This window comes from Sphaerodactylus townsendi, linkage group LG01 (genome assembly GCF_021028975.2).
Source record: "Sphaerodactylus townsendi isolate TG3544 linkage group LG01, MPM_Stown_v2.3, whole genome shotgun sequence".
In the NCBI taxonomy this organism is placed as follows: Eukaryota; Metazoa; Chordata; class Lepidosauria; order Squamata; family Sphaerodactylidae; genus Sphaerodactylus; species Sphaerodactylus townsendi.
The window spans coordinates 80,609,241-80,633,427 of record NC_059425.1 but is presented as its reverse complement, the minus strand read 5'-3'; the positions used below and the strand labels follow the sequence as shown (position 1 = coordinate 80,633,427).

Below are 24,187 nucleotides of genomic sequence, written 5' to 3'. Positions count from 1 at the left end.
CTTGGAGAAGAACAAATCCGTTCTCTATTTTATTATAAATTTACCCTGACCTCCTTCTAGTCAGCCAGTAACATAAACCATTTTGATCCACATCAACTCTAGATATCCTCAGCCCCTGAAGTGTGCAGTTTATTTGTATTGTCTCAATTATCTATCCCCACATCTCTTATTTAAACATCTACAAAAGGAGTTCCATCTGTACTCTACGGAAACTATCACTTGAAAAATCACTGATGGTTTCTAGACTGTGCCCAGTAACCTACCTGCCTTTAACTGAACATGTTCTCTAGCTTTCCTTGTGTACTAGATTTCTGTTCCTTGTGTACTAGATTCCTTTTCCCCTGTTTAACTGCTTATTCAGTTTCCACAAGGACAGGTTCTCAGCCCTCTGATAATCAGATGAAGCAAATAAATAAAATACTCTGTCCCAGGCTGACTTTATACCATAGCTTATGTTGCCTCCTATGCATTCATAATACAATGCAGCACCAGAAAAGGCTAATGTAGTCTTGGTATGTTTCAAGAGAGGCATAACATCCAGATTACAAGATGTCATCGTCCCCCGTAAGCCACATTGGTTCTGTTGCATCTGGAGTACTGTGTGCAGTTTTGGAGGCCTCACTTCAAAAAAGAGAAGAAGAAGAAGAAGAAGAAGAAGAAGAAGAAGAAGAAGAAGAAGAAGAAGAAGAAGAAGAAGAAGAAGAAGAGGAGGAGGAGGAGGAGGAGGAGGAGGAGGAGTTTGGATTTATATCCCCCCTTTCTCTCCTGTAGGAGACTCAAAGGGGCTGACAATCTCCTTTCCCTTCCCCCCTCACAACAAACACTCTGTGAGGTAGGTGGGGCTGAGAGAGCTCTGGAAAGCTGTGACTAGCCCAAGGTCACCCAGCTGGCGTGTGTGGGAGTGCACAGGCTAATCTGAATTCCCCAGATAAGCCTCCACAACTCGAGCAGCAGAGCTGGGAATCAAACCCGGTTCCTCCAGATCAGCGTGCACCTGCTCTTAGCCACTACGCCACTGCTGCTCCTCCTACTGTTAGGAGGTCCCAAAGCAGCCATCTTCCTAGGTGGAGGCAGCTGTTTTCAAATAGATGCTCCCTGCAGACATAGAAATACCTCTTGGACTCTTCTGAAATACCTTCTTCTCCAATATAAGGAAGGTAAAGGCTGACTCTTTGTTTGGGGGAAGAGTGACTTCAGGGAAGAAGTTACCTATATACTCACATATAAGCCGAGTTTTTCAGCCCTGTTTTAAGGCTGAAAAATGCCCCTGACGAGGCTAAGGGCATGGCTGGGACGACCTCCCAGCAGCTGCACAAGCCACTTGTTGCTGCCCTCCTGGGAGGGTGAAGGGGGAACCCTGAGGCACCCTGGCTGTCTGGGCTTCCTCAAACCCCGGGAGGCAGAGGGAGCTCCTTATTTGGGCAGTGACTCCTCCTGATGTCACTGCCCAAATAAGGAGCTCCCTGTGCCTGCCGGCTGGCTGGGCTTCATCAAACCCAGCCTGCAGGCAGAGGGAGCAGGCTGAGGGAACTCCTTATTTGGGCAGTGACTCCCCCTGATGTCATTGCTCAAATAAGGTGCTCCCTCTGCCTCCCGGTTTCCCACCCTCAGCTTATACGCAAGTCAATAAGTTTTCCCAGGTTTGGGCAGTAAAATTAGGTGCCTCGGCTTACACACAGGTCGGCTTATACACGAGTATATACGGTAATTGGTGCCAGAAAATACAAAGGATGGCTTCATGACCCTGGTTTCACAGAAATATAAGAAGCTAAACAGAACAACTGTCTGCCTCAGTATAAGGGAGCTTCATTTGTGCACACATAACAATACTTTTTACGCCATGCAAATTAGAACGCCCAAGACAGCAAAGAGTCAAGACATAAAAACAACTTCCAAAATGCATTATGTGTAAAACAATTAGACAAAACACAGAAAGATGTCTCAGTAAGGAAATGCCAAATGAAACTGAAAATCTGTCAACCACTGGTGGAAGAAAATGATACGCAGTACCGTAACAAAAATCTTCCTGGTTAGCAAGTTCCATAGATTTGGTGCCACAACCAAGGTGGCTCTTTCTCAGGTTGCCACCCATCTAGCCTCAAGTGGTGGGGGTACTAAAAGATGGCCACAGTGTTGGGTAGGTTCATATGAAAGTTAGCAACATATTCTGGTTTCAAGAAGTTTACTGCTTTAAAATACCAATACAGTGCTGGAGAGGGCCACGATAGCTACAGAAGCCCAATATTCAGATTGCTTTATAAATGACTGTATTATAGCACAAACTTTGGGGGTATGAACTACTTCATCAATGACTTCTCAATTAGCCACTCAAGGAGAGGAATGAAGAATATAAAAATAATAGGTTACAGCTTGCTTTGTCATACTTCTATGCAAACATTCTTCTGCAAAATGTAAGCTTAAAAAATTATTTACAAAACTTCCTCAGTCTGTCTGTGTTTTGGTATGTTGTCAATTTAACCATAAGGACTTCAGGGGTAGGGAACCTGCGGCTCTCCAGATGTTCAGGAACTACAATTCCCATCAGCCTCTGTCAGCATGGCCAATTGGCCATGCTGGTAGGGGCTGATGGGAATTGTAGTTCCTGAACATCTGGAGAGCCGCAGGTTCCCTACCCCTGGACTAGATGATAAGAGAAGTCTTCAAAATTTATCATGCAGCTCCACTGGCTTATACTTCTCCTCAACTTGCAGGAGATATAAGGCTTTTTCACTTTTATATTTTATATGGTTTAATGTTATTGTGACTGAGAAGTAGGAGATTTATAGTATAATTTATTTCATATTCCAGAGTTAACCAAGGGTATTTTGTTTTTACACTCCCCCCTATCCTCACCTGAAATAACATTCTTATTGAACAAAGAAAACACATACACAATATCCTACTATTGTAGAGGATTTAAGGCATGAATATGCAACCCTTGTCCTAACCAGGTCAGCCCAAGCTAGCCTGATTTTGTCAGATCTCAGAAGGTAAGCACAGTCAGCCCCAGTTAGTAACTGCATGAGAGACCACCAAGGAAGGCAATGGCAAACCACCTGTTACAGCTCCATCAAAAGGGGGCAGGGCCAAATCTGCTTATGGGAGTGGCACACGGCCACGCTGGCAGATTCACCCTCCCCAGGGCACAGATTTCTCTGGTGTGCGGCCACCGAAGCCCTCCCCAGTACTGGATGCCATGCCAGCATCCCATGACCCCTGCTCCTGACATTCCAGGGCAGGGCAGGGGCATGTGGCCAGGAAAGAAACCAACATTAGTCAGCTTCCTTACAGCCTTTGCCAGTGTTATGGTGGCAGCCTCGGCCTCACATCACCAAAATGGTGAACAAGTCCATTCAGCCTAATGGGGACTTCTTGGTGGCCAGGAAGCTTGTTTTACTGCTTAAGCCTCCCCACACTGCCAGGAAGCCTCCATGGGAGTGGTGGAGCACCGCCACCAAGTTTGGATGGGGCTGCCCATCTCATGACTTGAGAACCCTTTGGGATCGCCACAAGTCAACTATGACTTAACAGAACTTCACACACACATAGATTCCCTGCTGTTGAGAAAGTCATCTGAAGCTTTAAAAAAGAATGGGAGAAAATACTAAAGCTACCTAGGGACATACCTTTAATTAGACAAATTGTTGGTAGGAAAATAGAACACACTTTCTGATATTCATCAAGTACAATTGAAATATGCAGTAATTTCTAAATTACTTGAGGGGGGGGAAAGTGAGTTGGCACAATCTCTTCAGGAATGCTTGATATGTCACTAGATAAACTTTTTCACGTGCTCTCAGTATAAACTTGACCAGTAATTTGTAATTGAGTTTATTGCATCTAAGCATGAATTTAAAAAGGAGCAGACATTTAACAGGCTTTCGAAGAATTCCTGATCCCATTCAATAATGTGGAAAATGTTCAATACAACACCTATTACCAAAGTGAGGTATTTTATTCAGTTAAAATGCATCATTTACTATAAGCCATTTTGAGTCCAAGGGGAAATTAAGGTTACATTTTTATAAATAAAAGGTGCATATGGTCATATTTTATGCGTTTATTAGAAAAATATATAGCCCACTTTTCCATCTAAATTAATTCCCAGAGAACACAAATACAAAATACAATAAAAATTATGCAAGCACATCAAAAGTCTGTCAACTTCATAAGCCAAGCATCAGAAGAAAACAGTTGAGAAATTAAACAGAATCTTAAAGGGTTTATAAACTAAACATCTTCTCAAAGAGTGTGGGCTTTAGCAGCCAATGAAATGTCAGCAAAGATGAGGACATGCAAACCACTCTTTGAAGGGCATTCTAGTGTAATTGTGCTGCAAAGAAGGTGGTGCTGTCTCATGGCCACCCACTGTACTTAAAAGTCGTACAGAGAATTATGTCAGAATTATGTCAGGAAACAGAGAATTACATCAAAAATCTGTTTCAGAGAAAGTGAACTTTGAACTACTGTAACCCCAAATAATTTAGGACTTTAAAGATCACAACCAGCTTTCTCAATTGGGCCTATACCAAACATGGAACTGACAGCCAGCATTCAAATCCCACTATGCCATGGAAGCTTACAAGGTGACCTCAGGCCAATTACACACTCTCAGTCTTATCAACTTCAGAAGGCTGTAGCAAGAGGAGGCAGCAGAAATAGGATTAAATAATATCTATACTACCAAATTCTGTGTAGAAAGGGGAATGAAACAAGGTTGTCCACTCTCCCCTTTATTATTTATTACTACCTTAGAGATTCTCTTAAACATTATTTGAATTGATAAAACAATAAAAGGGGTTGAAACCAGAAGAAAGGAATATAAAGTAAGAGTGTATACTGATGATCTAGTGGTTTTTCTACAGAACCCAAAATGACTAAAATTACTGGCTAAAATTCAATCGTTTGGTGACACTGCTGGACTAAAAATAAACAAAATACTAAGATAATGACGCTGAATCTTGCAAAAAAGGCAACAGAAGAACTGGAGAGTAGCACCACCATCCAAGTTATGAATAAAGTTAAATACCTGGGAGTCACATTAACTACAAGAAATGAAAAACTATTTAAAAATAACTACATAAAAAAGTGGAAGGACATCAGGAAGAACTTAGACAACTGGGAACGTATGAACTTTTCTATGTATGGTACACGATCGTTGTTTAAGATGATGACGCTACCAAAGATGGTATATTTATTTCAGTGCATTCCGTTCATAACATCGAATACAATAATTAGCTGGGAGTGGGTATAAACAGATAATAACAAAATTTATTTGGGGATTGGTAAAATGAAGAGGGTGAAATATTTGCACCTAATAGATAAAAAAAGAGAGGTGATTACGATCTTCCAGATCTTCAGTTCTATCATGTATCAGTGGCGTTAATTTGGGTAAAAACATGGATACAATTACAGGACAAATCTCTGTTAACACTAGAAGGTTATAAGATGAAAATGGGTTGGCATTACTATTTGTGGCCAAGCACGGCTAAACATAAGAGGAATTATAAAGATATCACCAAACATTTCATCAGAAGGGAATTGTTTAAAACATGGACAAAATATAGAAGAAATTTTTATACGAAAGTACCTATATGGCTTTCAAGGATGGAGGCGCTTCAGCTACAGGATAATAAAAAAGGGAAAATTGGCCAAGGTACAGAGATCTGATGGAAATTGACAGGAATAATACAACTAAAGAGAGATCAAATACAGTGGAAGGGAAATATTTGCTGATTGGATAATTATAATAAACTACATAGCTTTATGCAAAAGGACTTACTCAACTGGGGAATTTCAAACACGTGGAATGAATTCGATCTAATGAATGTTGATGATTGATAATACAAAGACAATTAGTAAAATTTATAAAGTCCTTCTTGAACAAAAAATAGAAAAGGAAACTGTGAAAGACAATATGATTAAATGGGTACAGGATTATGGAGAAACTATACCACTGCAGATCTGGACTAAATACTGGACATATGTTTATAAATATTCTCCAAACACTGGCTTGTGGGAAAATCACCTTAAATTATTCTGTAGAAGCTATATAACCCCAACAATATTGGCAAAAATGGATAAAAAAAATTCCTCGATTTGCTGGAAATGTAAACGGGAGGAGGGAGGAACATTTTTCCATTTATGGTGGAGGTGTGGGTTGGTATAAAGATACTGGAGTATGACTCATGCTGAAGTTAAAACAATTATAGGGATTGATTTTCCATTACAATCCATTGTATATCTTTTGGGATCAGTGTTTTTCTCTAATACTGAGATATGACAACACACACACTTATTAAACCATTTGATAGTAGCAGCCAGAATTGCACTTGCGAGGCTGTGGAAGACGGGAAAAGTTCCAACAAAAGATGACTGGATTGAAAAGGTACAACAATTTTATAATTTAGACAAAATGGCACATCAGATCAGGAATTTGCCCATGGATATTTACAATACATTAGAGAAAATACGAAAATCGAAATTCCAGTTATGGCTTTCTAGTGTACAGTTATAATATAAGGACATTGACTGTAATATTCAATAATATGACAATGTTAATATTACTTATAAAAATGAGATTATTCGTTGAGAATTATACTATAAAGAACTTTGTTTAATCTTTTAGTGTGCTGAGGTAATGTAATGAGAAAGATGTGAAATGGTAATATGATAAGTTGCGACACAATTTTAATTGAATATTTGGTCCTATTTTCTAAGTTGCTTTTAGTTTAATATTAGGACTAATGATATATACTCAAAAATATTAATTTATATCTTGCATATTTGTTTTACTGTGTTTACATATGAATGATTACAATGTTATGTCAAAACACTAAAAAAGAAAAAAGAAGGTTGTGGCAAGGACAAAATAGAGGAGAGGAGAATGCTGTAAGCTACACTGGTCCCTATTTGGGAGAAAGGCAGGGTATAAATAAAATAAATAAACAGGAGCAACAAATTTCCAGAGACCCCTACCACTAGTCGGGTCACAGTGCTCTGTGTTTCTAAGCAAACTAGAAAAAATATTCCATACAGAACAAGTTATTATGATCCAGTCAGAATGTCATTAGGAATAACCATGCAAATAAAGGGATCTACAAATTATGTTGATTACAGTTTCTAGTTAGTTACCCAAGAAGGAATTTTCTAAATATAATTTTGACTACCAATATTACACATCAAGCAAAACATCATGAAGTTGTAAGCAGAAAATGCCCATGTGATGTTTTTCTCCTTAAAAAACATTATTTTGCTTTCTAAGGACTTATTTACTATGATTTATGTTTTAGAATAGCTGCTATAAAAAGCATTTTTTTTTCAAAAAAAATTGTTGGTCTTTATATTTTTAAATTCCGATGCAAGCCACAGGTACAAAAACAAGCTACACTACCTGTAAAATGTATAACACTCTGTGGGAAAACTTACATATTTTCCACAAAGTGTGTATAAATGGAACTGGTAATTTGGCTTGTTCTATTAAGTGGAAGTGTAACAGGCTAGCTTTCCCTGTTCATAAAATCATCAGCAGTTTAGTTAGATTGTGATTCCAGTTCACTTCTTCAGCAAAGTCAGCATGAGCCCTCTCATCCTTTGCTTAATATACTTGACTAAAATAATTTAAAACAAACAAAAAATAAAAGCAATGCTCAGAAACTGCTTTGCTTTCAAGCTAGCAAGTATCCCCCTCTTTCAGTAATTATTTATTTATTTATTTATTTTATTAAACTTATAGGCCGCCTTATCCCCGAAGGGCTCAAGGCGGCTCACAACATGGCTGTTAAATCAAACAGCAAATCGACACATAAACATTAAAATCATTAAAACCTAAGCAGCAGTTTACAACAATAAAAGCTATAAATTAAACAGCCCGATTTATGGGGCAAAGTTGATTAAACAGGCGCCCAATCGAAGGCCAAAGGAAAGGAGGGAGGAAGTAGGCAGGGCCTGTGATGGGATCAATAAATAAATAAGGCCCGGCCATAACAGGATGGAAATGGCAGTCTCACTTTCGGTTTTGAATACAATTTCAGTTTCAGTAGGGGGCAGTAGGTCCACGGCCGGCCTCCCCAAAGGCCCGGTGGAACAGCTCCGTCTTGCAGGCCCTGCGGAACTCTGGAGATTTCTGTGACACCACTTCTAAACTCCTATGAACATCAGGACACATTAGAAATCACTGCATATTCAACTATCATATCATTATTTTAGAAAAAATATTTAAGAACTAGAATTTTCTGGCAAATTAATTATTTAAAAAATTGTAAAGTCTCTCCAACTTTGTACATCAAAGAAAACTGCAGAGTAGCATCAAAATAGGAAGAATAAGAGTAGGTGCTTAATAAGTATACAGCAAAATCCTAGAGGGGATCCTCCTGCCCACCCTCCAAGAATACTCCATGGACTGGGATGGGACTTTACTTGAGTACTTCTCAACTAAAACATATAGCAAGATATAGCATAACTTTTGGCATTCTGACTCTAAATCCTTCCTCTCCATGGCCCTTTCCCCACTTACTGTTTGCTGCACGCTACTCTCCCCAAATAGCGCAGGGTCCAGCGGCGCTCCCCACGAGTCTGGGTGGTGACAACGCAGCCGCCCCAACTCCGCCGCTCTCGCGTCCCCCCAGCGCGCATCATTTCTGGCACTGAAAAAAACGGCACCTTTTGATGACCGCAGTGGGGAACATGACCCAGCGCCAGAAATTACTCACACTGAGAGTGGCGCGCCGCAAACGGTAAGTGGGGAAAGGGCCCATGATTACTTTGGAAGTGAAAGAAAGGCTAAATTCTCATTTCGTCCAAAGCTGTTGTGGGGTAACTTCATGTTATAAAGATTAGTTTGGTACTGCATATATAGCTGTATCTAATTAAACTAATGGGTAGGAGAGGCCTATTTTAAACATGCAGATGTAATCAGTAGAGGGCATTGGAGAAGGCATATTTGATCAAGATAGAACAGAAATTCTTAGAATACTGCCAGTATAACCCTAGGGTCACTTTCCTGAAAGAAAGTCCCACTGAATAAACTTGAGTAGGAATCTGAGTAGACATGCTTAGGAATGCTTTCTTATAGTACAATCCTACACAGAGTTATGCCAGTCTAAATCCATTGGGGTTAGATTTCATAGGATTCTGCTGTTAGAAGCCAGCCAAGTCTCAAATATGTAATTAACTCATTCATGTACTAGCAAGTTTGGTTCTGATCATATAAAAATGTTTTCAGATTTATCAAAGCAAATATTATAAGACGCAGTGATGCCTTGTGGACTGAGTATTAGAAGTACTGTGTGGCCAGAAGCTTATCCCAGAATTTGGATCATATTGTACATACTAGGGTTATGAGGGCAACAAACTGACTAAGGGAAAAAATGGTTTTCTCTTTTCTATTGAAGAGCTTTACAAAGCATGCTACGACAACATAGTATCAAGGCATTTTACGGGAAAATGGCACCTAAACATGATTTCACAGAAAGTTCATGGAATATGCCAATGGTAGTTACTCTCTCTCAGGTTCTAGTATTTTTGCATTTGACGGCATATTAACAAAACATTATAGGCCGTTTCTGCCTGACGCCTGGCATGCGCTTCGGCAGGAGTTCGATAAGCGTATGAAGCGGGCCTGAAACCACTACGCTGTTATGGCGTCGCAGCAGGCAGACGAGAGGTCGACAGAGAAGGGCTGATCCTCAAGACGGAGCCGCCCTCTCGCCCTCCCGCCCAGCTTACTGTGTGTCTTCATTGGAAGCCTGCTACAGCAGGTCGTCGCCAGCCCATACGCTGCCCTCCGACCCCTGGAGGTCGAGGAGGACAGTGTGAAGCGGCTCTGGCGCCATAGCGCAGGCTTAATATCCAGTGAAGGCGAGCGTCTGGTCCAGTAAGCCCGGCCCGGTTCGCAGCGCCCGTGCCGTTCGCAGGAAAAACGATCCTCTTCCCAACAACAACAACAACAACCCTTTAAAGGGTTATAAGCGTTGTTTAGCGCCGACGCTTGATCACTCTGGGGAGGGAAGAGGCGCTTGTGCGCCTGGGGCGCTGTTTAGAAGCGACAGCGCCGCCCTGGGGAGAACACAAGTCGTAAACGGGCCGTGCAGATACGGCCATAGAGAAGCACAAAGTATAACTGCATCGTATCAACTGTGAAAACACAGGAATTATTGCTAGTTGGTAGTGCTTTCAGTAACCTATATAATGCAGGTTTGAATCACATGTTTATTTTTGGAAAAGAAACTTAATCCATCTAATTTTAGAGTTCTTGATAGACATTCAAATCAAGAGACAGGTGCAGATATTCATCCCTGTTTAAACTTGCTATTTGGAAAAATCAATTTAAATTTAGGAAGAAAAGAAACTATAATTTTAAAATTAATTCCTACATAATAACTACATAGGAATACTTTTTATTATTTATAGTCTGCCTTTCTCAAGGTAGATTAGACAGTGTAATTCAATGCAATCAACATACGATTACAACAATCTGGAACAAGGCATAAACTATTAAACATGATATGATTAAACAATGCAGAAAACAGCATTATGCTAGTATAAAAAGAGAAGTAAGAGAAGCATATAGTTAGAAAAAACAACCACTACAACATATTATAAACAGTGGCACAGTTCACATTCCCCTTTCCATTATAAAAGCATCTTCTTGAACAATTTTGTTATATTATAATCTTATTAACTTTTAAAAAAATCCATCCTGGGGCAACTATAGTTACATAGGCCCTTTACACTTTGCATTGAGCACACATTCCTTTGGAGTTTGACTCTAGGTTACACACATCTCCCCTTCTTCAGCAGTCACCAGACCTTCAGATCAGAGAATCCCTGCAGTTTCTAAAAGCTCTGAAAGTATTATTTTTCCTCTCTTTTCTTAGGGAAAGCAAAGGAGATCAGCATGAGTTTAGCTTTCTTCAGGTTTTCACACTCCTCCTCGTCTTCCCCCTCCATACCCCAGCAGTTCCTTCCACTCTACAAGATACCACTTCAAAAGGATCAGAAAGACTTACTACTTAAAATTTTCATGCTGAAGGTCTATCACTAGAGCAATAAACCTAGTGAAATTAACAAGAAATTGTCATGATCAAGCAAACTAACGCTAGACCAATATTGGCGGGGGGGGTGGGGTGGCAAGCAACCTCCCCAAATGGACGTTGCACAGAACAATGCGGAAGTGGGGAACTGGCAAAATGATGGATCAGCTCAGCTAGGGACACTTAACAGAAGGAGAATCCCAGAGCAAACCAAAAACTGGGAAATTCCCACTGTGAAGCAAGCAGCTGTGGAATAAATAGTGCATGCATAAATTGCCACAGTATGCAGAAAAAGAGAAGAATGGAAGCCTTTCTAACTACTATAAACAGACCATTTAACAAACAAGTTGAGGGCCACTCAGGAGAAGGCATGTGTATAGGCAGTTGTTAATTTTACGCATGTGTAAGGTTGTGCCTGGCAAAGTCCCTGCTCAGATGAGTGAAGTTATTATTGTGCAAGATTGGTGGTTGGGATATAACCCTCCAAGGTCCCACAGGACACTACATACAATACTCAGTACCTTGAATTGAACCCAGTAACTGATGGGCAGCTATGGAGTGGCTGCAGAGTAGGTGAAACAGTCATTTGGGCTAAGCCTAATTCAACTGAAGCTCTTTCAGCTGAGAAAGGCAAATCATATTCAGCTTTGGCTCCCAGACTATTCAGCAGAGAATTTCTCCCCGTTTCCTGTCGTTTCCCAAGCCCATGTGTGTACTCCTATTTTATGCTCTCAACAAATTTTGGATTGAAATTATGTATCCACCACTAGAGGTATTATGAGGAGGGCCAAGGGGTTAGGAGCCAGGGGTGCCACTTGCACGGATCGCATGGGGGCACATGTGGCCACCTGCTTTCCCCCTCCACCAGGAACGAGGCATTGAGGCTGCCACTGCCAGGTGGCAGCCCAGACCAGAGGGTGAAAGCAGGGTGTAGCACTCCCCAGGTGAGTAGGCAGGCTGCCTCTTTGCAAAGCCCAGGATTTGCCTACCCCGAGAATCCATGCTGCGGGGGGAGGGGAGGTCTTCCAGCCCAGGGTGCCTAGCACTACTCCTGGGACTGCCCTCCCACATTGCTGTGCAGAAAAGCAGGCAGGCAAGCAACGGGGAGCACCGGTGGCAGCCAGCAGCCTGGCCAGCCAAGGCAAAAGCAGAAAGTGGCAGGGGCTTGGCACTTGGGACACTTTGCAGTAAACCCCATTCTACTGTGGGACAGTTCCATCTGGCTTTGGTTCAGATGCAGAGCTATCTGCTTGCCTCATCTAAATCTGGGGGATGTGAGCTGGTTTTAGGAGGACAACCTCAAGAGCCTGCCTGTTTTTGGAGTTTGGGTTTTAAAGCAGAACCAGTTGAGGAGTTCTCTTCCCTGGAGCAAGGCGAAAAGGCAAAGCACCAGGGGATTTCTCATGTGGAGACGCAACAAAATGTTCCTTCAGTTGGGATCAGGCCAGGTAAAGTGGGCCATTTCACCTCTATACCTCCCCAATTATACCACCCACCCACACCCACAGTAGCTCAAGGACCCCTTTCCTGGTTTGTTTGAATGAGCCGAAGCCCCACCACACTGGCAGCCCAGCCTTCCCCCCACCATTAGCAAACTGTTCCATTCTTTTCATTAGCCCATTTCATGCCCCCCCCCCACACACACTTTGAAAAATGAAGATGAAACAGAAAGGAATCACAGGCTTAAAGACAGGGCACAAAGGAAAAAAAATCTGTCCCCTCACAGTTTTTATTTTATTTATTTATACTTTGGGCTTCTAGACCGCCCCATCCCCGAGGGGCTCTGTTCCCGATGAGTATAGAACAGGAATAAGAGAAGGCATGTAGAATCACATGTCCCTGGGCGCATGCCATCCTGTCATGTAGGGGGCACAAAATCATCCCCCAGACCTCTCCTCCGCTGCGCCAACTCAGCTCCTGGGTCGGCGCAGGGAAGGAGGGGATGGAACCCATGGGAGGGTGTAAAATCACCCCCACACCCCTCCTTCCCCATGCCAACTTGGAAGAGAAGATGGCGCCCGCATGGGAGGGGTGCAAAATTACCCCCACACCCCTTCTCCTTCGCTCCTGCCCCAGCAGGCTGCCCAGGACTGGCACCGGCTCAGGTAAGTGGGGCGCAAAGGGGCATAGCTACAATGGGGCATAGGAGTGGAGCTCGCGGGGATGCCATTTTGCCCCAGGCGTCATTTCCTCTGCTATGCCTCTGAAAGAAGGTACTGCAAAACTTGCTGACATCCTCCATCAAGCACTTGGAAGTAAGTTGTCTTACTCCTAAGTAAGCATGAAAAGGTTTATGACCCAATCTTCTGACTCAGAAGTCAGTTTGAAGGAGGGAACTGACACGAGGAAGGGAGTGTTCACAGGAGCCAAATGCCATTGCATATTTGTATTAATGCTACTATTCCCAAGGAAATACATTTAGAAATACCTTTATTTTCAAGAGAATACAATTTATCTTCCACATTGTGGGACTTGGGGGCACGGCATTCCCTGCAATCTGGAAAACCATGTAAACCTCAAGACGCAAAGATCACCAAGAAATGTCACATGAGAGATTGCCGAAAACATGCTTTGAACAGCAGTACTTTTACAACAAATTTAAATTTAAGAAAAAAATTATGTAGCTGTTCATTTATTTTATTAAACAGCTATGTCATTAAAATTCCCATTTATAGTACTTTCTCATGCTGACCCGCTATATACTGAAATGGTGATCGGGGAAACTCGCGATGTGGAAGGGATAGCTGTACTACTAGTCATAATTTTCACTTCGAAATGAATATACTTACACAGAAAGAAATACATCTTCTATTAAATGTCTCACCATTATTTTTAACCTTACAATAACATTGTAAGATAGGTTAGGCTGAGAACGAGGCGATAGTTAAAACTTTCTTCCACAGCAGCTCTCAAAAACAGATTTCAAAGATAAAAGTTTTAAAATCAAAGTGGAGGAACTGTTCTGCTCAAAATGCAGGGAACACTTAAAGAAGCAACCCAGCAAGCAGCAACTGGGGCGATTATCACATGTGCTTGTCAGGTTCTCCTGAAAGCCCTGTAAATGCAGCCAGGCAGATAGGAGCCATTCAATCACTGCTGGAACAATTCACTTTGAGGCAATTCACTTCACAGTACATCCGCGTTCCTTTGATAGCCACTCTGGAGACCCCTTGAAGGGTATGTTTATTTGTAATGCAATGCTGATATGTAGGAGCCCCTAATTTTACAATAAATTATTTATTATAAATTATTTCCCTAACTTGAGATCATTAAGTAAACACACAGATCCATAATAGAATAGAATAGAATAGAATCTTTATTGGCCAAGTGTGATTGGACACACAAGGAATTTGTCTCCGGTGCATATGCTCTCAGTGTACATAAAAGAAAATACATTTGTCAAGAATCATAAGGTACAGCACTTAATGATTGTCAGGAGAAGCAGTTTGAAAAAGAAAAATACAACCATCATACAACCATGAAAGAAAACAGATTGAGTCAGGGAATTTTGGAAAGTTGGTCTAGGGCACAAGCTACATGAGATGGATATTAATTTGGATCCCCGCATAAGATACATCTAAGCTGGATCTCTTTTCCCTGATCTCTTTTCCTTACTTTTCTCCCCCATGGGCAACCAAAATTGCATATATCATTTTTCACTCCTAAATTTTATTCTCACATCAACCCTGTGAGGTACATTAGGCTGAGCTCAACATTTGCCCTTCTCCTCTTCATTTTATCCTCACAGTAACCATATAGAGTAGGCTACACTGATGGAGTGACAGAACCAAGATCATTTGGCAAAGTTTTATGGCAGAGTGGGGAATCCAATCTTGATCTCTCCTATTCTAGTTCTGCAATATAACCACAAACAACACTGTCTCAACATTGGGAATAGCTGAAGAAGTGAGAAATAAGCCAATATTAAACAGTTACCCAAAAGATGGGAGTGGGAGCTGGGTGTGCGTATGGGAGGGCATTTTCAGTGCTTGCCCCGGGCACCATCTTCTGTAGCTATTTCCCTGTCTACCACCTAAACAGCATAGATATTCATCTCCTTTCTCATGGAGAAACATGGCTGTATTCAGAAGTTACTGGCCCTTGCTTCTGGACTCAGAACATTCCTGTACTGCACATGTTGACTCAATAGTAAATTCTACCTTATACAAGGAAACTTGTATCTAAGTAAATGTGCACAGGACTGTAGAATTAGCCTACATGTAAGTGGCTTTGATTGATATTCTTGCATGTGCCCCACCACCACCACCAAATTCTGTCTTTTGCACCTAAGGAGACACAAGTTTTGTATTTTGTATTGCAAAAGGTATATGAGGTGTGTGACCAAAGGTTTTTGGACTATATACTTACTTTGTATAAAGGTCTGCTTGTTTTCTAACCAATATGTTTTATTTAAGATAGCATGCAGTTAGGTATGCACAGCTGTTCAGGAAACATGTGAATGAAGAAAATTGTCAGATCTATAACTGGAAAATAACTCAATAATAGTGATATTGCTGCAATTATAGGAAGGATATTGCTGCAATCAAACTTCAGATCCACTACTTCCCATCTACAGGTACTGTTGAGCAATAGTCTCAGGATCAGGTGGAGGAAATCTAGTGACAAAGCCACCACAGAAGTGAACTGACCACAAGGCCTAAGCATATTTATATGCAAATCAACCTACTTGGAAAGCAGTAACATTTGCTTTCAAGGGAAATATATTTAGCACTGGGGAAAAAGCTGAAGAAAAATAAGGTAATTTGAAGATACTGTTAATTTCTAAATATTTAACAAGGGAAATGGGGGGTGAGATTTGGGATGTCAATTTCATTTACTAAAGCAACCATTCAAAATATTAAAATGTCATAATTTTATCATTTAAACATTTAAATTTAAACATTAAGTATTAACACACTCACATTCTCCTCCACATACATATAGTCTTGCATAATATGAGATGTCACTGATCTTAAAAAACTAACATATTAATGTATTTTAGTTTCTGTCTATTGGAGGGCAATTAACATAAGAACTACAAAACAAACGTACAACAGGCACAAATAATTCTGAAATACACAGGTAATATTCAGTTTCCCAAGCCTTGAAAAACACTTACAGCAATAAATGAACATTTATTTTACTTTCCTATTGAAGATGGTATTCATTTTCTCAGGCTCTGGTCTGCTCAGGGATGAAAGAATTTCAAGATAACACCAATATTCAATTTGAAAAATGAATTTTGGCCAGTTTTTTAATGGTTACCCAAGCCTTTTATGCTGGTTTTAATTGGTAGTTTTAGTACTGTCCAGGGTCAGGAGGGAGACCCCTCCCCGGACTCCCCCTCAGCCTTGAGCCGGCATCCCGCACCCCGCTGGACTCACTTCGGGCAGGGGCGTGCACGGGCTGTGGCTGGATCCAGAGAGGTTCAGCCAACACCCAGGTCCCCAGGAGCCCCATGAGGGCATGCGGCACCTGTGGTGTGCAGGGACAGGACAACGTGGCGGCCAGGAGGGCAATGGACAGGGCATCTGAAGCCCCGGACGTTTCACCGGAGCGCTGGAAGAAGATCCCGCAGAGACTCAGACGCTCAGGGAAACCCCGAGTAGCTACGCAAGTGCCAACAGCGGATGGGAAATGACGGCAAGCCAGGCACAGGGCCCATGCCCAGGAGGAGGGCTCAGGGGACAACTGGCCAATGGGAGGGCTGGCAGAGCCCAACCAGGAAGGAGAGCTCCACTTTCGAATTGGTTGAATGGAGTGAGATTGGTAGAAGGAAGGAGGGGAAGAGATAAAAAGGGGCTGGAAGCAGAAGACGAGGAGGTGCTGGGAGAGGAGAGGAAGGATGGTGATCGAGGGTGTATGAGAGAGCACAAGCAGACAGAGACACAGAAGGAGAAGGAGTTTGGAGGGAGGAAGCAGGAAGCAGGAAGCAGGAGAGAACAAGGTAGAAATAGAACCAGGAGGAAGAAAGATACAAACACAGCAAGGGTAGGAGGGAGGAGGACTCAGTGAGGAAGAGTGAGTGGAGGGGCCATAAGACAGCAGCCAGCTGTCTCACTCAGGTACCCTGTGGGTCCAGTAGCTATACAAAACACTACAGCCCCCAAAACCTGGGGCAGAGTTTGGATCAAACACCACCTGGGAAGGGTTAGGAGGGACAGCACAAGCTCCAGCAGGAAGGAGGATCATCACAAGTGCTAATGATCAGCCATAATGTGTCTGCCTGATAGGGGTCAAACCAAAGAGGTAGCTATCACTTACATGGCAGTAATTGCTTAACATTGATCTATCATCCCTCCTAAAATGAGGCAGATGAATCCAAAAACTTATTCATCTCAACAATCACAGGCAAATGGTAAACATTTCTTCATTGAAAACTACTGCCAGAACATAGTGTGAAGAAACAAAATGCAAAAACATTGCTAAACTACGCTTGGTCAGTGTTTGGATGAGAAATTGGGAATATATTGTATACCATCTTGTTCCAAAGAAGGATGTAAAAGAAATAAAATAATTTGGAATCAAACTGCCGATGCATTCTTAACCAGTATCCCACCACCAATAAAAAATCCTTGATCCAAAATGTCTCTAACCCTGAAAATTACTAATCTAGGACTCCCATGATGTTAACACAATGTGTGCTTAGCAATGAATATATGTGAAATTCTGCAAGCTTTTGTCTCAAAATCTGTACTTACTAATTCCTGCGTACATTCATTCTGGTTCATTTAGGCAGATTTATCCCTCCACAGACTGCACAGAACATCCAACCTAAATCTTCCAAGTAAACAGCTTGCACCGCTATACAAACCTTCTCCTATTTGATATATTGTTCTTTAGGTTTACAGCCATAGTCATACACAACCTACTAGGTTGTTTCTTTGAACCAAGTGAAACTTACTTTTGAGTACGATCAGACTGTTTCTCCTAAAGCAGATGGAAGTAAAACATGGGCTGGGATCCAAATACCTGCTTAGGCTCACACAAAGGGGTTGTGTTGACATTTTCTTTGAACAGTTGATCCCAATGCCATAGCACAAAAATATTTTGACTCTCCCTCAGTTTCAAAACCACTTTGCTAATAGTATGAGAGATCTACTGTTTAAGGGGCAAGATGACAACCCATTTGAGCTTTGTGAATTTATTTTAGTTTTTAGACATAAACTGTAATTTTCTTGTTTGAAAACGATGGGCTTATTATCAAGATAATATTAGTAAATGAAAACATAATAAATGTTATTAAATTAAAATTTCAGCCAAAAAAATTAACTATTCCAACAAACTTTAAAAAAACCATCCCAACTACAGGGCAAACCATTACAAGACCAACATATATTCTTATACTAACACCCTATATGGAACCTTCAGTAAAGTTTCTTTCGATTCCAGAGAAAGTCCAGTCTCCAAAGAGAAGCATTGCTCATGGCAGAGAAGGATCTAGGACAGGTGGAGTACCTAACATAGTAGATCTGAAAAAGAGTTATGTCTGTGACTTTGGGAAGCTGCTCTTAAATGTGGCTGAGACTAAAGTACCCAAAATATTTTTGATTATTTTTGGCAGCATTAAGAAGCACCCCTGCTTTTCAGCAATTTTTCAATTACTGTTTGCAGTAACTGAAATTCCTTCAGTAATTCCTTCAGAATGGACTTAGTTTTCCCTCTGTAGTATCTATAAAGTAGCAATATCAATACTTAAAACCTAGAAGTGTTTAGGCTAGGGTGCCATTCCATACCAAGTTACACACTTTTGAGGCCATTTAAGTTAATGGGCTTAAAAGGGTATAGCTCTACTTGGACTAAGATTTACTTAGTGAAATGTTGGGATGCACATATTGTATCTCATTTCAGCAATGAAAACAGTATTGTTTTCAACATAAAATATTTAATTGATTCCTAAACCTTACTAATTAAATAAGCTTAATGTATAAATATAATTTAAAACAATCTAAAAACACATACACTCACTTGATATAGTAGGTAATTGGTACAATTTAACAAAAATCAGTTTGTTTTTTAAGCAGAAATTCCTTTGTCAAAACCAAAAATTATTAGAGACCTCTATTTTAATTAAATTTACATCCAGAAAATGAAGTTGTGATATCCATCAAACCTTGATCTCAAATACATTCCTAATATACAGCCAAAATCAAATGGAACTTCCAAAAAGGTGTTTATGACTGGGAAACCAACAAGAAACAGGGCAAACCATTACAAAATTCATATACAATTACATGCATACTTTCCTCAGATTATTCAAAATATATAGATTGATTTTAATTTTAAATGACCAATACAGATATGACAATCTTCTCATCTATCATTTATTAAGAACGGGACTATTTAACTGTGATGTTCCTGAAAGCTGGTAGGTAAGTCTATGATGCAGCATCCAGTGAAAGGGGGGGGGGGGGGGCTCCTGCAACTGGAACCACCAGAAACTGAAATCATCAAATCCTTAAACATGCATGGAAGCAGTTTGATCCCACACAGTGCTCTCTAGATCCCAGCTTGGAAACAGTTCTGCTAAAGTCTGTAACCATATACTTATTATATGGATCTTCAGACTAGTTTAAATAACAACAAGTGTACAGTTATTACTTTAAAGAAAATGTTGAATTGCACTATGATCTATACAGGTTCATGAACATATTTGGGTGGTGCAAATAAAACAAGCCAAGTCACTTGCAGAAAACCACCAGGGGCCCTAAGATAAAGGATTTGTTTCTACGCCCAGTGAGAACCTCATATGAGTATGTGAAAACGTTTTTAGGTGGTAAGGGGAAAGACGGAAGAGAAACAAGATATTTAGGATATACGACACCAGCTGAACTCAAAAGGCCCCGTTTTCGTCTTCCTTCCACCCTGAACGAAGGGTGAGGCGAGAAGAAAGCCTCTTGGAGAAGGAAGGAACCGCTAAGCTTCTCGCTACTGGCTTTGCGCCCCTACAAACAAGTTTTCGCCTTACAACGAGGTTTTCCCGCAAAGGAAGCCGGTGCGGCATTGCAGGCGCCCGAAGGCAACACAGCAGCCCGCAAACCAGCTATCATCACCCTCCAGGCGGGGAATGGCCGCAACGGCCATTCCTTTGCGGGGAAACCTTTGCGGGGGATGGGAGAGAGTTGAGGGGCTCCCGGGCATTTCCTTAATCAGAAAACATGGTTATGGGAAGAAAAGCCAGATTCCTTCCTTCTCTGCTCAGCCTCACCGCGACTCTTGAGGGAGGGAACGGGAGAGAGACAGGAAGGCGGAAACAAGAGACGTTCCTATTGTTGGGCGGCTGCTTAAAAACCTCGACGACGACTGCGGCTTAACGCCGTGTCCAAAAAGCGCGCGGCAGTTGCTATAGGAACCAAGGAGCGAGAAAGGCCCAGAAAGGTGCGTTCTGGCTGCCCTTGTTCCCTGTGGGCGCGGAGGGTTTGCCTCAAGGACGGGGGCGGTTCAAGGTGACTCCAGAGGAGCGCGGCTACTTCCTCACCTGGCACCTGCAGACGATGTCGGCGTCCTGCGCCAGCAGATCCACCACTTTTCCTTTTCCCTCGTCACCCCATTGAGCCCCAAGAACTACGGTCACCTTGTTGCCAGGGTGCCGGGAGGAGCCCTCACCGTTCGGGATGGGGGCGGACGAGGAGCCGGTTTCAGACATGGCTCCCGCAGGCAACGGTTCCCCTACGGGTCTCAGGACACATGCGAGAGACCGAGGAGAAAGCGGCGCACCCGAGTCCGCCAGCAGCGCCTCCTTCCTCTCGTGCAGAGGATGCTGTTACCGCATCCAGCAGCTCTCGCCGCCTACCGGCCTCCCAGTCATATTCTCCTCCGAAGCCGGGCACTAGACCCGCCCCTCATCTGCATAGAATGAACAGATCGCAACCGCATGGGTTTCCGCCCGGGACTACATTTCCCAGGGTATTGTGCGGCAAGATTCGGAACGCTCCGATAAGAACAGCCGTGGGCAATGGAGCGGTTGGACGCAGTAGAAGGATGCGGGCCATTCAGTGAGGAGCTGCAACGGGCGCTTGCCGCGGGTTGACTCTCTGCGCGGCTATTGGCTGGGACGTCGGCGACGGTTGCGGATGGCAGTTGGCGGGTGGCCGGTGGTCGCCGGGCGAGACGGATGGCGCCCTTTTCGTCCCCGCTTGGGGGTGCTGGGATTCTATTGTTTTGCTTGTGGCTGAACGACTGCCAGGCTGTGTGGAGGTGAAGGGAACTGTGGCGGTGGGAACTGCCTGGCAGAGAGGAGTCATGGCCGCTCGGCAAAGAACTATATTAAAAGTAAAGGGGAAGTCTTGGCGGCTTTAAGCGCGTAGCGTTTAGCAGTCTGAGGCTTTAGGCTAGGAAAAGGTTGAATATTTGTTCAACAGACAGTCCTAATTTGCTCCGTTCAGCAATCCTCACTCTGTTTACTGGTAATAAACACCCTTGGAATTAGGCTGTGTGCCTGCACCCTGCTAAGGACGCTTTTTAAACTAAGCAATGGATCCCCAATCATTTCTTTGTTTTAATGAAGATGATAGATGGTGTCAAATTTGAGGTAGTTATTGTTGAGCTGCTGCATGCACTGCTTAAAGAGGATATCAGCCCCAAACACTATTGTAGGTTCCCATCAAAAATCATAGAGTTTGGTAATTAAAATAGAATTCTGTAAGTCTAAAGCCACATTTGCTTTCAAGCTGCTGAATATTTTGTGCTTCTTATCTCACTTCTGGTTTTGGAATGTGACTGTCATAAAAACTTGAATGCAGGTTGAGTTAACTCTTAACCAAAGGCCAGAGGCCCTTGCTGTGACAGAAGTAGCCACCAAAGCTTCTTCATAGATTGTATTATCATATTGTGGGATCTACAGTGCATAACATTACAGTCAGTGGCATCCATTAATGACCCTTCACTCTCTTTGTTCAGGTTTAGGTCAGAAATCAGGCTTGCCACAGGGGCATCCAGTTTACAATCTCAAAGGAGTCTGATGCTCATAAGGGTGAAAGAGTTTAGCCTTCTGGAATGGTCTATAGTGAGCCTCTAAGTGACAGAGGCCCCTTCCGCACATGCAAAATAATGCACTTTCAATCCACTTTCAGTGTACTTTGCAGCTGAATTTTACTGTGCAGAATAGCAAAATCCACTTGCAAACAATTGTGGAAAGGTATTGAAAGTGCATTATTCTGGATGTGTGGAAGGGGCACAACCTAATCCTCTTCCATTTCTGAGGTGAAAAAATGAGGGAAAAAGTCGCAGTTCCTCAGTATCAAATATGTTTGCATCCACCTCATCATTGTCATCCTTTGGATTAGGGAGTTGCTGCACTTTAGGAACCGCTTGAGCATTTAAGGGTTTTGCAGAGAAGTGAAGGATGTTACTCCAGTGAAAAAAGCCATTTAGAATTTTGGGCTCGTATCCAACAATTCCCCTTCCTGGAATCTTGGTCTTAGTCTCTGGAGAAGTTGATGGAGGGGTCTTCCTCTTGTTTCTGGGAAGATCAGGATGACTTCGTGTGGGGTGGCCTATGAATGCTTTCTAGCAGTCCTGGCAGGAATTGGGGAGGCTACCTGCTAGGGACTAAAGGGAAAGAGAACAGGGTAATTGCTCAGATCTCTTTCTTGGGATTTGGAAAGCCTGTTGCTGATTTATACACTGCTGCATTAAGAACATAAGAACAAGCCTGCTGGATCAGACCAGATTCCATCTAGTCCAGCACTCTGCTACTCGCAGTGGCCCACCAGGTGCCTTTGGGAGCTCACATGCAGGATGTGAAAGCAATGGGCTGCTGCTGCTGCTGCTCCTGAGCACCTGGACTGTTAAGGCATTTGCAATCTCAGATCAAGGAGGATCACGATTGGTAGCCATAGATCGACTTCTCCATAAATCTGTCCAAGCCCTTTTTAAAGCAATCCAGGTTAGTGGCCATCACCACCTCCTGTGGCAGTATATTCCAAACACCAATCACACGTTGCGTGAAGAAGTGTTTCCTTTTGTTAGTCCTAACTCTTCCCCCCCAGCATTTTCAATGAATGCCCCATGGTTCTAGTATTGTGAGAAAGAGAGAAAAATTTCTCTCTGTCAACATTTTCTACTCCATGCATAAATTTATAGACTTCAATCATATTCCCTCTCAGACGTCTCCTCTCCAAACTAAAGAGTCCCAAATGCTGCAGCCTCTCTTCATAAGGAAGGTGCTCCAATCCCTCAATCATCCTCGTTGCCCTTCTCTGCACTTTTCCTATCTCTTCAATATCCTTTTTGAGATGTGGTGACCAGAACTGAACACAGTACTCCAAGTGCAGTCGCACCACGGCTTTATATAAGGGCATGACAATCTTTGCAGTTTTATTATCAGTTCCTTTCCTAATGATCCCCAGCATAGAGTTTACCTTTTTCACAGCTGCCATGCATTGAGTTGACATTCCCATGGAACTATCAACTAAGATGCCCAAATCCCTTTCCTGGTCTGTGACTGATAGCACTGACCCCTGTAGCGTGTATGTGAAGTTTGGATTTTTTGCCCCTATGTGCATCACTTTACATTTTGCTACATTGAACTGCATTTGCCATTTCTTAGCCCACTCACCTAATTTATCAAGGTCCGCTAGGAGCTCTCTGTAATCCTTTGCGGTTCTCACCACCCTACATAATTTGGTATCACCCGTAAACTTGGCCACCATGCTACCCACCCCTACTTGGTTAAGGAGCACTGGTCCCAAAATGGATCCTTGGGGGACACCACTCCTTACATCTCTCCATTGTGAGAACTTCCCATTTACACTCACCCTTTGCTTCCTGTTCCTCAATCAGTTTTTAATCCATAGGAGGACTTCCCCTCTTATTCCTTGATTGCTGAGTTTTCTCAATAGTCTCTGGTGAGGAATTTTGTCAAAAGCCTTTTGGAAATCCAAGTAGACCACAGGTGTCAAACTCGCAGCCCTCCAGATGTTATGGACTATGGTTCCCATCATCCCCTGCCAGTTATGGATCATTCTGGCAGGGGATGATGGGAACTGTAGTCCATAACATCTGGAGGGCCGCGAGTTTGACATCTATGAAGTAAGAGAAGAGAGTAAGAAGAGTTTGGATTTATATCCCCCCTTTCTCTCCTGTAGGACTCAAAGGGGCTTACAATCTCCTTGCCCTTTCCCCCTTACAACAAACACCCTGTGAGGTGGGTG

The 24,187-nt window shown here is 42.5% G+C and overlaps 2 protein-coding genes across 5 annotated transcripts in view; one reads left to right on the top strand and one right to left on the bottom strand.

Annotated features, from left to right (window-relative positions):
- ADSS2 (adenylosuccinate synthase 2) overlaps positions 1–20,814 on the bottom strand; it is a 59,896-nt gene extending 39,082 nt beyond the window's left edge. For both annotated transcript variants that reach the window (XM_048484969.1, XM_048484980.1), the window contains exon 1: positions 20,512–20,814. In XM_048484969.1, the coding sequence (XP_048340926.1) occupies positions 20,512–20,679 (168 nt within the window). In that variant the 5' untranslated portion in view covers positions 20,680–20,814. The remainder of the gene's footprint in view (positions 1–20,511) is intronic.
- A 4-nt stretch (positions 20,815–20,818) lies between these two features.
- The window catches only part of LOC125426569 (cation channel sperm-associated auxiliary subunit epsilon-like), a 42,314-nt gene continuing 38,945 nt past the window's right edge, over positions 20,819–24,187 (top strand). For all 3 annotated transcript variants that reach the window (XR_007243534.1, XM_048485016.1, XM_048485006.1), the window contains exon 1: positions 20,819–21,230. Coding sequence is in view for 1 of the 3 variants with exons in the window: in XM_048485016.1 (XP_048340973.1) it covers positions 21,148–21,230 (83 nt within the window). In the remaining 2 variants the exon portion in view is untranslated. The remainder of the gene's footprint in view (positions 21,231–24,187) is intronic.